This window comes from Aulostomus chinensis, chromosome 8, assembly GCF_037954235.1.
Source record: "Aulostomus chinensis isolate RoL2024-O1b breed Wild chromosome 8, RoL_Achi_v1.0, whole genome shotgun sequence".
Taxonomy (NCBI): domain Eukaryota; kingdom Metazoa; phylum Chordata; class Actinopteri; order Syngnathiformes; family Aulostomidae; genus Aulostomus; species Aulostomus chinensis.
The window spans coordinates 12,104,623-12,118,557 of NC_141327.1; the positions used below are offsets into that span (position 1 = coordinate 12,104,623).

General features: G+C 42.7%; 1 protein-coding gene across 1 annotated transcript; it reads right to left on the reverse strand.

Annotated features, from left to right (window-relative positions):
• Positions 1 to 859: 859 nt before the first annotated feature.
• Positions 860 to 12,798, reverse strand: LOC147257188 (procollagen galactosyltransferase 1-like). The gene is made up of 12 exons (XM_086210126.1): positions 12,243 to 12,798; positions 8,507 to 8,617; positions 8,268 to 8,385; positions 7,343 to 7,477; positions 5,354 to 5,558; positions 5,142 to 5,261; positions 4,422 to 4,498; positions 4,226 to 4,332; positions 3,759 to 3,891; positions 2,831 to 2,958; positions 2,208 to 2,414; positions 860 to 2,120 (listed from the first exon to the last, which is right to left on the reverse strand). The coding sequence occupies exons 1-12, from the start codon at positions 12,458 to 12,460 to the stop codon at positions 1,850 to 1,852; spliced, it is 1,830 nt and encodes a 609-aa protein (XP_086066252.1). The 5' UTR covers positions 12,461 to 12,798; the 3' UTR covers positions 860 to 1,849.
• Positions 12,799 to 13,935: the final 1,137 nt, after the last annotated feature.

A 13,935-nucleotide genomic window follows, 5' to 3' on the forward strand; every position in this document is an offset into this window, starting at 1 on the left:
AGGTGATTTGACAGCCAGGATGTGGAGTGTTTGGGAAATGAACTGAGAAAGTCGATAGTTTGGAGTTGCGCGTGGTTCTAGTAAAACCCAGCAAGAGCTACTGTAGAAAAGTGGCTATTGATCTGCTGAGGATTTTGCAGAAAATACCTGGGTTAATCTCAGAGAGAGGGGTGAGGTAAATATAGAGGTGAGGAGAGAGAGATCTAATAGGATTAGTCTGAGTCACACAAGCATGTGCAACTGCACATGGGAGTATGTATACACACATACACACGCTTCTGGCAAAATAAACCATATATAAGTGTACAAATTTGAGCATACTTTCTCTTTCAAGTGGATCCAAGACACATTAAAGCCTTCCTACGTGACAAAAGTGTGATTAAAATATCATGCGACTGTGGAAAAGCAGGGTCATGCATCACTGGTGAACACTCCTCGGCGTAAACACAGTGAAGAGTGACAATCCCCAACTGACCATGACGCACTCGCACGCCATCCAAACACGAGCAGCCACTGGTTAACGTCTGTAGCAGGTTGTGCTATGCGTTTGCTTCTTGACTTCATCTTGCTTGGTTATTTTATTGCATTTTTTTTTGTAATATCTAACGTGTATCGCACTGAACGCCGTAGACCCCCAGGGGCCTGCTAATCGCTCATACAACGTACTTCTTTTTGGTAATTTTGTTTTGTGTGAACACAATCATGAGAAGAAATGGTGTGTGCATGCGTGAAAAAAGGAAGCAATTTTGATGTCATAGCCGCTGCAGCTCATTACATTCAGCTCAGACGTCGCTAGTTTACTTCCTTTGAACATTCAGAAGAAAACAACCAGCCAAGTTTTCAATTGTAAAACTTTTTATTCTTTCTTTGTAAAAAAAAAAAAAAAACTTAATTGACAAAACTTTAAACATTCCTTAAAATTTATTTTTTTTTAAATTCGTGTTTCGACAAACACGATGCAATAAAAAGCGTCACACGTTTAAGGTTAAAAATACAATACATATGTACATACTGTAAAGAAGCACTCGACCAACGTACTGCTGCTGCTGGGGTGTCAAATCTTTCAGTCAAAAGAAAAAAAGGATTCATTCATTAGTGAAAAATATGAGGGAGATCATAAAGCAACAACCAGTGAAATAAATAAGACATGGGATGGTTGGAGTCAAACTACGAGTTAGAAAGAGGAAAAGATTAGTCGTTTCTGACGGGGGGGGGGGGGGGCCTGGACCCCAACAATGTTGAAAAAATGAATATAAAGATGGTCAACACAAGGGGAAAGTAGAGGTCACGAGCCCAAAAAGGTAGGGAACCTCTGAAAATGTTGCTAAATCAGCATTTCATTGATTCTGATTGGTCTTAATAAGTACCAAAGGAGATGCGGTACATTCTTTTTTTATTGGAGAAGCTCCGATTAAGAAAAATTAGAGCAGGTGTGATGGAAATGCCACCTTCATTTCATTTCAGAGGGAATAGACATATTAAAATACATTTTCTTTTCTTTTTGTTGTAGTTTGGCGAAACCACTCAGTGGTTTATTTAAATGTCATGTGGTTTCTGTCTGGAATCTACAGAAACAGCCCAGGCCCTGGTAAAGGGATACATGCTGGATGCAATAAATAAAACAAAAGCTGCAAGCTGACTCTCCAAGAGTTAACGCTACACCCACCCTCCTCTTTTAAGAGGAAGATCAAATAGCGGAGAAAGAAAATGTTCATCTGCCCTGTGGCTTCCTCCCTCAGCTCATGCGTTCTGATTTTCCCGACCTCTTATCCATTTCTTCCACTATCACAGCTTTGTTTTATCTCCCTCATCCTTCTCTCTGCATGCCAGAGTTCTCTCTTCCTCTTCATCACAGTTCATCCCGTGCGCTCCAGTTCTCCAGCTCTGACTGCAATACGTCGGAGTTCTGGGCCTCAAAGCTCAGCTCCTCCTGCTCTTGAGTTTTCCTTGACTTGGCTCGGTCCCAGTCGGTTCTTACAGTCTCGTTGTCCCAGACGACTGATGTTTCCGTGTCACTGATGTAGCCCTGGTCTCCTGTGTAATGGGTTGGATACACCAGAAGCGGCTCTGCAGAAAATGCACGCAGGTCCCGATGCTCAAAGTGATCCATGTACTCGGAACTGATGAGTGAGAGGAGAGGGGGCGAGATTAGATCAGCGAGGACCCCGCAGGACAGCAATCAAACAGAGCAGAAGGGTTACACTCACACTGGATGTTTGTTGAACATGACAGGAAGGAACTCATCAACAGGAAGCATCTTTTTCAGAGGCTCGGCCTGCAGGAGCTTCTGAGCTCCTCCTAACGACAGCATGTAACCTAAAGTCCAATAGGAGTAGTCGGCCTCCACCAGGTTGTGAATGTTGGGAACGGACTTCTCGGAATGATCCACCTGCATTCGCTTCCGCCCGATGTAACTGTGTGAGTGAGATAAGAGAGGTAATTAAATAAGCTGCAAAACTGGAAAGCCATTCCCCTCAACAGACTCTGGACTGAAACCATGTTATTTCATCTGAATTGTTGATGAGTTTGAGTGAGAGAAACAATGTTAGAAGTTCTGTTAACCCCTTTTACTGGTTTGAATTCTATCAAAGTCTTGGAACAGCAGAAATAGCTTATTTTATGTGAAGTCTGGATGCTGGAAATAGCTCCTCCCCCTTTGCCACTATTTCAACAATCCTCCAGGTGAGTCGCTGAGCGGTGTTTTCAGAGCCTGATCAGTGGTGTCTGGGAACTCGTGTGGGACAGATGGAAGGATTTTATTGTACAAGGACAATAATCCTCCATATTTACTCCGCCGTGTTATCATTCTGCTCACTGAAGCAACACTCACATGAGGTCCCAGTCCAGCTTTTGCGTCGTGACCTCCTGCAACAGCGTCTGGAGGCGGCGTTTAAAGAACACTTCAAAACGCAGGTCGTCTTCGATGACCAGGGACGTGTGCAGACCACGATCCACGATCTACACATACGTACACATGTTACATGTAAAGATAGCCAACTTTCATATGACTAACAGCTTATGAATAGACGGGGGGAACCCACTATCAAACTGCCTTGTGCTAATTTTTTTTAACAACTGGGGATCAGACATTTCAGGATCAGTGCATGACGCGTCACTCCACCTGAATGCCTAAAACTCTTGTGAAAACACTTGTGAGAAAGAGAGTTTGTAGAGTAAACAAACATGGAGGTGAGAGAGCAAGTGGCTGATTTTAACGGGCCATTGTCTGTGGTGAAAAAAAGTAAGAAAAATAATGCAAAAAAAAATGCATTTTGGTGAAGTTGTGGAGTGGTAGATGTGAAACTCTATGGGCTGCACCCTCAGGTAATGTTTCATACTAGAGCCAAGGCTATGCTATGTAGGCTAACGGTAGATATGGTGGTAGACATATTCTAATACAAGCTAACAGCATATTATCTTCCGCTTCCTTTCTTGTGGTTATCTACTGACACATCCAAGGTCGGGCGGTCACAAGTATACACTACTTGTTTACAGTCTGCTTGAAAAAACATTTTCTGCACAAAAACGTCACGCTGAGTTGCCCAAACGAGTGCACCCCAGGACAGGTTTGGTGAGTGTATTCCAGCTTTGCAAGTGCAGTTAGGTTTAAAACGCTGCTCACATACAGGTCTGAGTAAATCAAGCCCTCCAAAACATTAAGTCAAACATTTAATCAAACATAGAGAAAACATTTCCATCATGCTGTTTCCTAGTAGTAAATGTTATCTAGCATGCACAGGCAGACCAAGAGGCCTCACCTCCTTCCAGATGTTGTAATGAGAGAGGAAACAACCGAGTTCACCCTTGGTGAGAGGTCGACCGTGATAAGGGTCTTTGTAGCCTGGCAGCATCTTAATCCCCATGGACTCAATGTCAGTCTTGTTCAGAGCTCTAGGGGATGAACACAGATTAGAAACAATACATGACATGGATGGGATTGGTGATGAATACACACACAAATATATATAAACCACGCAGGTGTTGTAAGTCTGTGCTGCGACAGAAAATCAAATATGTAAACCACAACACAATGTGGTACGAACATAACCTACACACCGATTAATTCAGCTCCCCTCACAGACAAACAGGCAGCTTGAGGGAGCCTATAAATGACGGCGTACTCCCCATTGCTTTTCACCTGCCAGCGTACATCTAACTACATCACGTGTTGTGGAGACACAAATCACGAAGACACAGAGGGGGAGGACAAAGATAAGAGACGTACTTGCCATCCACAGCAGCAACAACCTTACAGCTGAGCTCCTGCTCGTACAGCGTTCTTAGCATTCGCTCACGACGGTCAGATCTCCGCACAAGATTGATCATAAACACCTGGGAACACACAAATGCAAATCCTTACTCGCATGCTTAGAGTGTGTGTGTGTGTGTGTGTGTGTGTGTGTGTGTGTGTGTGACTGTACCTCATCAAAGCCCATCTTGTTAGGCTGCTTGGGAGGAAAAGACAGGAAGCTGGAGGGCTCCAATGGAGGATTTTTTACTTTCAAAGAAACATAGTGGAGGGTTACAAAGAGAATTTGTTATGTTTTAGAACAGAAGCTTCCAAAATGTGGCCCAGAGCTTAAAAAAAAAAGAAAAAATAATAATTCTGCACACTAGGGTTTAACAAAATAGAATATGTATAGAGGTGATACTTTATTATTATTGTTCATTTTCTAAGCTCACAGCCCATCCATGGCACACAATTCTACGTATTTAATTTAGTATACAGAGAAAAATGTGACTGGAGGGTGTGTGCAAGTGTGTGTGTAGGGTCAAAGCCTAAATCTGATAACATGCTCCCTTTTAACAGGGTGCTTGGTAAGACATACATTTCACTCTCATCTCCTGTTGTACTGAATACACCTTGTACTTTTCTCTGTTTATCTTATCAGTATAATTCAGTGTGTTGTTTTTCAGTGAATCATACATTTATTTTACATATATAAACCTGTGTCGCCTCTTCATTACAGCTACAGCAAGACCTCAAGCCCATCAACTAACAGCAACATCGAGATAAACCTGGAGTAACTACAAATCAGACCATTAGAGAGACACGATTAGGTTCTAAGTGCTTGATTGTAAGCAAACGCAGCGTTCGCCAGCTGAGCATGAATAAATCAACATTGTACCATTCGACTCACCCATGATCTCAAGCTGAGTGTGCAGGAAGCTCTCTGCTTCATCCAGCAAGGTAGCGTGGGAGCGCATTGGGACGGGGAAATAGCCGTATGCTTCTTTGTTGCACACGTACATTTGGATATCTGACAGTGATAGGGGGAGAAACAAGCCAGGCGGGTGAGTGGACACGGTGAAGCAGCCCTCCATGTCACACATCCAAATGCCTTTAGCTCACCTGCTGCACGGGCTGAATAGGCAAGGATGATGACATCATCCAGGGCCCAGTTGTACTCTGGGTGTGGCGGGTAAAAAGCAAGCTGACGAGAGGCTTCTTTCCGCAGGTCCACAAGGTAGGTTGAGTGGACCATCGGTACAGCAAAACAACCGCGGCGCTCCAGCTTACGGATGGGCATGTAGGCAGGTGTTCTCTTGTAGTAACCCTGAAGGAAGCGCACATGAGGACTTAAGGGCAGCACAACAGTGTTTTCACCTGCCTGTTTTGCAAAGAATGTAAAGCTGCAGAAGCAAACAGAGACCTGATTTCTGACTGGGACTTAGTGAGAGTGCAAGATGCGTCAATAAGTAAATACAACTAGTAATAAATAAAAAATCTGAGTGTCACTACCATGAAAAATGACAAAGACCTCTTTACTATGAGTTCATGGGCACCACTCTGGTTTTAGATGAGTGGCTAAAGCAGCAAAAGAATGCGAAATATGGAATTTTCTGACCTATCTAATAATTTATTTCACTCATTGACAAAATTTTATACAGAAAAACATAATACAAACACAAAAAGCTTCCAACTCTTGAATGAAAGGAAGCAGAATGACTTAATATCTGATTTTCTCTGCCCTATTATGCCAAGAAATCAATTTCCAAAGAGCATGATATAAAAAACAAAATTACACAAAAAAATATCTACGGCCCACAAAGCCACTTACCTTTGTTTTGGGGGTTTGAAAAAAACCTGTTATAACAATCAGAAAGGTACTAAAGCTCGGGCCAATTTATTATATTTCATTCATATACTGGTTTTCAATTTTTCTTTTAAAAGGTCATGTTTGATTTAAAATCTTTGGATTCTTTCTTCAGATTGTTCCATAAACTGATTCCTTTCATGAATATACAACCTTCCATCAATGTAGTCCTAAATCAGAGAATGCATTTCAGCAGTTTAGATACATAAACACAATGATTAATACACAAAGTAAACAGTTTTAGCCTAGAGCCGACCCTGAGACACTCCACACTTCATATTATATATATTATTATATATATATATTATTTATCAGTACAAACTGCTTTCCACATTCTAAGGAACTAGAAATCCACTGACACCTTATCTGTTCAGTTTATTTAAAAGTATGACATGATCACTGGTATCAAGAGCTTTTGACATAACCAGAAATGCTTATAAAAAAAAAAGTTTTAAAAAAAAAGGTTTCAGTTCATGATGCAACACATAAGATGCTTAGTCACGATCATGTCAGGGCGATTTTGATTTTGGCAAAATAGTGAGAGCATTAAGAAGGTAAGGTAATTGCTGTTTGGCTCTAAAACAGATCTCAACAGCCTCAACACAGATATTCATTAGGCCTTTGCACAAAACTCATCACTTACTTTATTTATAGTTCACAGTTGAGCATCCAGCGCCTCACAAAATCAGATGTCTCTCCTTACAAATCAATTCACTCACAGTCTTTAGAAACTGTGACATTCCTCAAAGATTATATTTCTGTAGTCTGAGGGTGGCGGTGTTCTATCAGTCAGCAGAAAAGCATGAAAATGACCGTTTTACTGTTACTGGGTTTCATAGAGACAGCATGAGCCACAAGACTCTAGTGTTCAAGGCCAACAGGATATTAATGGAAATGTTCTTGAGCCATCCCTCATATAGACTAACATGCTTGTCATTCCGAGACACCTGTACCCACTCAACAGTAAGTTTATGGTATTATGGTCAGACAATAGTGTAATATAAAGTTGGAAACCAACAGGGGAAATCTGTATCATCAGCACAAAATGATGCCTACTTAAAAAAAAACAACAACAACAACAGCACTACAATGCTTGAAACTGTTACAAAATAATAATAAATATTTCCCAAAGTTCAAAGTCATGTGAAGTGTAGCAAGTGTAGCTACGACACAGCTGTGTGTGTGTGTGTGTGTGTGTGTGTGTGTGTGTGTGTGTGTGTGTGTGTGTGTTGAACTGCTGGTACCTGTGACGTCATGCCACACCAGAAGTTGGAGTACGCAGCTCTGGACTCCAACATGGGGGCAACAATGGTTTTATTCTCCCTCATCAGTTTCCACAACACATCGGGATTGGTGAGCAGGTTGTCACAGTCAGCCACCTGCAGACATCAGGAAAGGGCGTAATATTGACAACCCACACACAAACACACACACACACACACACACACACACACACACACACACACACACACACATTGTGCATTCACATGAAAGCACACAGCAAATGTCATCCAATGCCACTCACTGGCTGGCTGCTACATGGTTTTAATCACAGATCATTGGGAGAGCAAACAGCATGCTCCTCTCATCACAGGTGAAAATTTTAGCCTTAGCAACAGTCTGCTCTTGTGCTCTCAGTCAGCTGCTATTTACTCTGGCATGTTTACTGCTGGTCCAGGTGCAATGAGGACCACGCTATCAAAGCAAAACAACGTTTAATCCTTCGGTATACAATGTCTAGCCAGGATCCACTTATGTACTCCAGTACACAACGAGTGCTGCCAGACAGCCAGTGTTTTCAAGACTGTGCACATGATTTTCACAAAGCACTCGCTGGCACTTTAAAACTGAGCTCATTCTTAACCAAAGTGCAGCCAACATCTACTTTGAGAAGCTGCAGGCTCGACTGTTTTCCACCAGGACAGTTATCTAATGGCTGAAATAGTGTCCGGTGCATGAAGGTGACGGGAGGAAACAAGCCATTCAGTGACATCTGTGTGTTGACGCTGGAGGCTGGAATGTTGAGGAAAAAAATATTGCGGTATTTGTACATCTTTATATCTGCACATCCCTAATTCACACTGCCTTTTATCTTCTCACCTCATATGACACATCTGACCGGTTGTTACAGAGCTCTTAGAGTACAAGTTAAAAGGGATGATATCATACCAGGAGGTAGTCGGACCAGATCTCGCGGGCCGTGTCCAGCGCTGCCTGACGAAGCTTCATTACATGTTCATAACGGAGATTGTTCCAGTGCTTTGGCCCCACCTCATCCTCAAAGGCACTGAGACAAGTACACACACGCATCTAATTATGTGCTGAACACACACACTCAAGCACATGCGCGCACGCATGCACACACACACACACACACACACACACACACACACACACACACACAGTACCTGGATTCATCATCAGGTCTCCACTCCACATAGTGATAGTAGTTCTGCACCTTGATGAGCCAGTCTCTCAGGATGGCCGTGGTGTTATCGGTGTTGTGATCTGTCGCCACCCTGTGGGAGGACGAGGATCAGCACAGCGAGACAGATAAGGACAGTAAAGAGCGCACCTGTTCAGCAGCGCAGTTTTCTACCAATAATGAAATTATTCCTACAAGTTTGAGCATGCTGTTGGTATCCTGGTATTAAAGAGACAGTTTGCAATCATCTGAATGTGGTCCATCTTGTCTAGTTATACAACTCTGATCCTCAAGAGGGGATAGAGACGTTCTTCAGTCAGCGACTATCTAGCACTGTAGCAGAAGCAGCTACCAGCAGTCCAGGCTGCCATGCTACAGAGGCGATATTTCAGCCACTTCTCTCAGTGAAATCATTCTTTCAGTCACTAGCAAAGGAAAAGCTCCAAGCATTTATTACCACACCAGCTAACGTTATGCTATCAGCGAACTACACCATGGACATGTGAGTTCAATGTGACTACAACTAGCTTTGCACTGCTTCTGCTGAGTACTACTACATTTTTTTCTGCTGAGCCAAGTGTTAAACAGTATTAAGCCAGTGTGGGCCACACACTTCATGTCAGGCATTTAACAGAAAGCACATTCAAAAAACCCAACCGACTCTGAAATTAGGGAACTGGACTTTCATCTACGCTGAATTACTTCTGTTTTCTAGAACTGTGCTGCTCAATCATACACTTAAATTATAGTTTATAATCACAGAGAATCTATTTATTTATTTTTGGACAATTTTTTTTCTGCATTAATCTACTCCTTACGATATTTTGGTTCCAGTTTTTTGTGTCGTCTGAAACACTTGGAAAAAATGACTTAGCCGCTTATTTTGAGAAGGCAATGACATGCAATCTTGCATCGTTTCAAATGTATGAATCACTTTCTTTTCTCGGTTGGTTGGTAAATCTAATATTTTGAGATTTAAAGGCTCACAAAAAGCCATTTTCAGTATGTTGCACTGAGCCTCCCGGATATTGAACTATTTTTCTTGTTTTGATATAGAGCAGATGTTTTTCAAAGTGCACGGTTGGTTCCAGAAAGTCTCAGTGAGGTTCAGGGGAAAGAATATAAGTTATCAAAAGCACGTTATGTAGAACTGTGAAAATTGAAGTTACTGGTTAAAGATAAAGTTAAGAGATAAAGTAGTTTAACATTTTTCTAACTTTGTAAGTGTCAGAAACTGTTCAGTGCAGACTGTTTTCATGTATTTGGCGAACACCGACATCTTGTAAAACCTATATTAGGCTAATGCTACATAGTTGACCGTCCCTGGGAACAAGAAACTTAATAATGAGGCAAACAGACATCCAGAAATGAAAAACTACCAATAATGTAAAGGCAGGTGGGGGACTGATTCCATGCTTTGTCTTAAACTTAAAAAAACACGCAAGTTATAAAATAAAATAATGAAGCTGGTAATAAATAATAACAAATATGAAGTGTCAAAATGAATCATTGTATTTGAAAACAGCTTGACATCTTCTAACAAGCCATTACGACACATCATAGAGGGGCAAAATTATGGTCTCGGTCTATTTATTGTGTCACAGCCTTTGCAGCGAGACGGCATGCAAGCAGCCTAAATGGAACAGCGCCATAATTAATGTTTAAGTGAAATATTAATCACACCTGCGTTTACCCTCCAGTGAAATGTCAAAATAGCTTCTGTAAGAAGAGTCTGTCAGTGCTTTAGGGAACATTTAAAATGACATATACCTCCAAACAGGTTCAATCACTCACCGCTGATTTTATTAATCTACGACCCTCAAATAATATCAGACATCATTAGAACACAGGCTTTAAACCTAAGAAGGACACCTTTTCATTTCAGTATGATGCAGAGTTTCATTAAATGCCAGTGACATTCTATTCTGACCAGCTGCACTGCGGCTTTTGCACCTCATCACTGATGTCAGGCGTGGACAGAGACGAACAAAGACAGGCTAAAGGGCTGAGAAGGGGAGGCGGGGCGTTTGTCTGCTGTCTGTGTTATCATAACAAATCTTAGTGTGTGACAGGGAGGGGCAGAGAGCAAGGCAGCCTAAGAATGTGCAGATATGAGAGAAATGGATATACTCCCCGACCCGTCATGTCATAAGTGACAGTCGGCGTGCTGCAGGTGTTAGTTTCCCATCTTTCTGCTGTGTTTTAACACAACAGTGCCGACTCAGCACCTACACGACACCCATCCCCTCCCTTGCTCTGGCTCTGCCTCTCTCGCTCTCTCCACCTCTGCCTACCTTACCCTCTCGCTGGATAGAAATGCCTGAAGTTTTGAATGAGCAGCGGTAGGCAATAAAATGAGGCTTGTAAAGAATAAATATCTGGTATTGCTTGAATACGAACAATAGAACTGTGCCTAAAGGATGTGAGGCAGTTGACAAAGAGACAGGGATGAGGAGATTTATGGTTGGATATAATCCATCCTGCAAGTCCCTGCAGAACACGCACATCATCAACAGTCTCCATACTTGTGTATATATGTTACCGCTTGCCAGGTATTCCATCTTAACCTGTCACGTCAATGACTGCGGGTATTGACAACTGGTCCCGGCAGCTCATTATGGCTTTTATGCTGCATTTCAGCACTGTTTCTGTTCTTCCATGGAGGGAGATGGTAGATCAAAGCCAACATGATGGAAGCTGAGCTCCAGCTGCCACATGGGTAGAGTTACATTGAATTCCTGGCTTGAATACAAGGAAAGGGCTAAACTTCCAGGCAGTATACTGAGACACACATGCATAAAATCTGGCATCAGCTTGGTTTCCTCTCAACAGTTCAATGAGGCACAGCACAAAATCAATTAGTGCAAATTCTATTTAATTTCATTTCAAAAGCACAAATTTTACCCTCGACACAAACCTGCTGCAACCTTCTGCCCATATTCCCGTTCATTAAACCACTTGGGTGCCAAGAAATGTAATTTAGACTGTCAGATTTGAATGCTGATGAAAAGATTAATCTTATCTTCTAAAAACAGAACTGCTGGCTTCGGATCAAAATGACGAGAGGAAGTGAGCAGCAGGGACTAGAATAATCTTAAAGGTTGGGTGGTGGTGGGTGACAGGAAAATAGCCTGAGGGAAAACATTAAAAGACAAAGAGTTTGTTGTACCTACGCTAATAAAGGGTTTTTTTTTTTTAACAAACCTGGTTTTGTTTCCACTCGCGCTTGCAAAATGAAAATAAGGTTGGGAAAAAGGGAGGGGAGGGGGAGGGGGTAAAGGGAGGGGGAAAGGGGGGAAAACCGAGGGGCGATGAGAAAGAGGATGCGTGACTAAATGGAACTTTTCTAGGGCACATCTCAGCCGACACAGCCCGCCCTCCCTGATCCGCAACCGGGCCTGAATCAACCAGACGCCCCGGTGTGTTAGGAGACCCACAGTTTTAATTTACATCCATTTATCCGCAGTTGTGTTTTTATTAACAGTGAATATGAAGTTTATTCACATCTTGGACACAAGACAGCGCCCCCAACTGGTCAAAGCTTACGGTTTTCCACTAACTAACTGAGCGGATGTTGAGTCTGGTCCTGCTGTATTGATCCCAACGTGACAGTCGGTGCTGTCATTCTTCTTCTTCTTAAAATCCCTAATCATGTTTTCAAGTTATGACAAATGACATATGTCTATTAGTGCTGGTTGTTTGCGGTTTATGGCACTCACCACAGCGCAATGCGGTCCTTCGGGTAGTGGAGGCGCTCTATGGCTCCGAGGAACAGCGGCAGAGAGTGCGCCGAGTTGCGACAGACCAGAGCGATGACGACCCGGGGAGCGAGTAGCGGAGACTCGGGGCTCCAGCGCTCCTCGGGGAAATACCCCCGGCTCAGGCCCGGCAGGAGGATGAACAGCAAAGCCGGCAGCAGCGAGGTGACCCGGTGCATGGCAGGGAGAGACGCACGCTCTAGACGCGGCGGATAGAGTGGACACAGGGAGGATGTAGAGGCGTCGCGTCCCGCTGTTGTGTTCTGCCGACAGTGACTACATGGCGGAGGGTTGGTAGCATTAAAGGGCGGGTCTGGGCTGGTTTTCACCAGCGCTCAGGGGTCTCAAACAAACGTCCTGGGGAACCCTCTACTGCTCTGATAACAACTCCCGTCGAGGAGTTCCCCACGGGTTTGAGATTAAGTGATTTACACTGCGTGTCCAATACTTTTCACATAAGTAAGCATATTAGAATACCATATGTGTCGCTGGACTGGTCCATCCTCCCCTTTAAGAGCAGTTCCAGCTGTAGTGAAGAAGCAACTAGAAATGGGCGTGTCCACAAGCCTGCAGGCCGGCCTGTCAGTCCTCCTCCGGTCACTCAATTATACTCATACTAACTTACAGGGAGCGCTGCTAAGCAAACTTAATCTAGTTAACCAAACACAAATGTGACAGTACAATGAAAACATGCATGAAAACATAAACAACGTCATAATAGCTGTGGTCGCTACACCCTAATGGTGGAGCTCAAACTGAATAGGTTTGCTTGGAAAAGGCATAGCGCCATCTGCCCATAAAGGAAGGGATGTTTATGCGCAGAGGACGGTTTAATTCCCGTCAAAGTTCAGAAAATGGGTTTAGGGGTATTTTATTGTCATGTGGAAACACAACGAACCTTTTGACAGATAAATGAAGCAAATGCTGCTGTATGATTCACTAGGATCTCCATATTAGAAGAGGAAGAACTGTTACAACTCTGTCTTGATCATTCCTAAAATGTTTCCAGAACGCTAGTGTACAGGATGGTGCTCCATCTTTAAAAGGGAAGGGGATGTAATTTGGTGGTATATGTTCCAGGAACATTTAGGGGATGGTTGAGAGAGAGTAAAGGACATTCCCAGAACATTTGCAGAACCTGTAGTGACAAAGGAACCTTTCTGGAACCAACTTATGATCTTTTTGTGTTCTGTTAATTTCCATGCATCACTTTTCCCAGAACCTTTGTACAACTTTAACCAATATTATAGGAGCATTCTTCAGCAGACCTTGAGGGAACATCCTGTTCCCTTTAAATATTTCCACTGCCTTTAACTCACGTCAGCCTAACCTTTAAAGAACCACCATTTGAGTGTCTGGGAATGCTGTTTGAATGTAATGAGATGACCCCTTGTAGACAGGTGGAGACGTTCTCTAACACATTCTGGGAATGTAAAATGTCCAGGATGCTCTCACAACACCATCTCCCATTAATATTTTTTAATCATCGACTAATCTATCACTCTTGTCTTGGGTGGTACATTTTTTTTGTCATTTAAATTTCATAGAAATCGTGCAATTATATGATATAAAAGAGAGGGAAACTACAATTGAAAATGAGACGTGAGTATCTGGAAGAAGCTTATTTGTTGCATATTGCTGAATATGGGGATTA

Bases quoted from the DNA above. Each gene is read 5' to 3' on its own strand.
- LOC147257188 (XM_086210126.1), bottom strand. From the start codon at position 12,460: ATGCACCGGGTCACCTCGCTGCTGCCGGCTTTGCTGTTCATCCTCCTG. The intron at 7,478-8,267 runs GTATGATATCAT...TGATGTCTGCAG, and splicing joins TCTGGTCCGACTACCTCCTG to GTGGCTGACTGTGACAACCT. The intron at 5,559-7,342 runs GTACCAGCAGTT...CGCTTCCTTCAG, and splicing joins GGTGTGGCATGACGTCACAG to GGTTACTACAAGAGAACACC.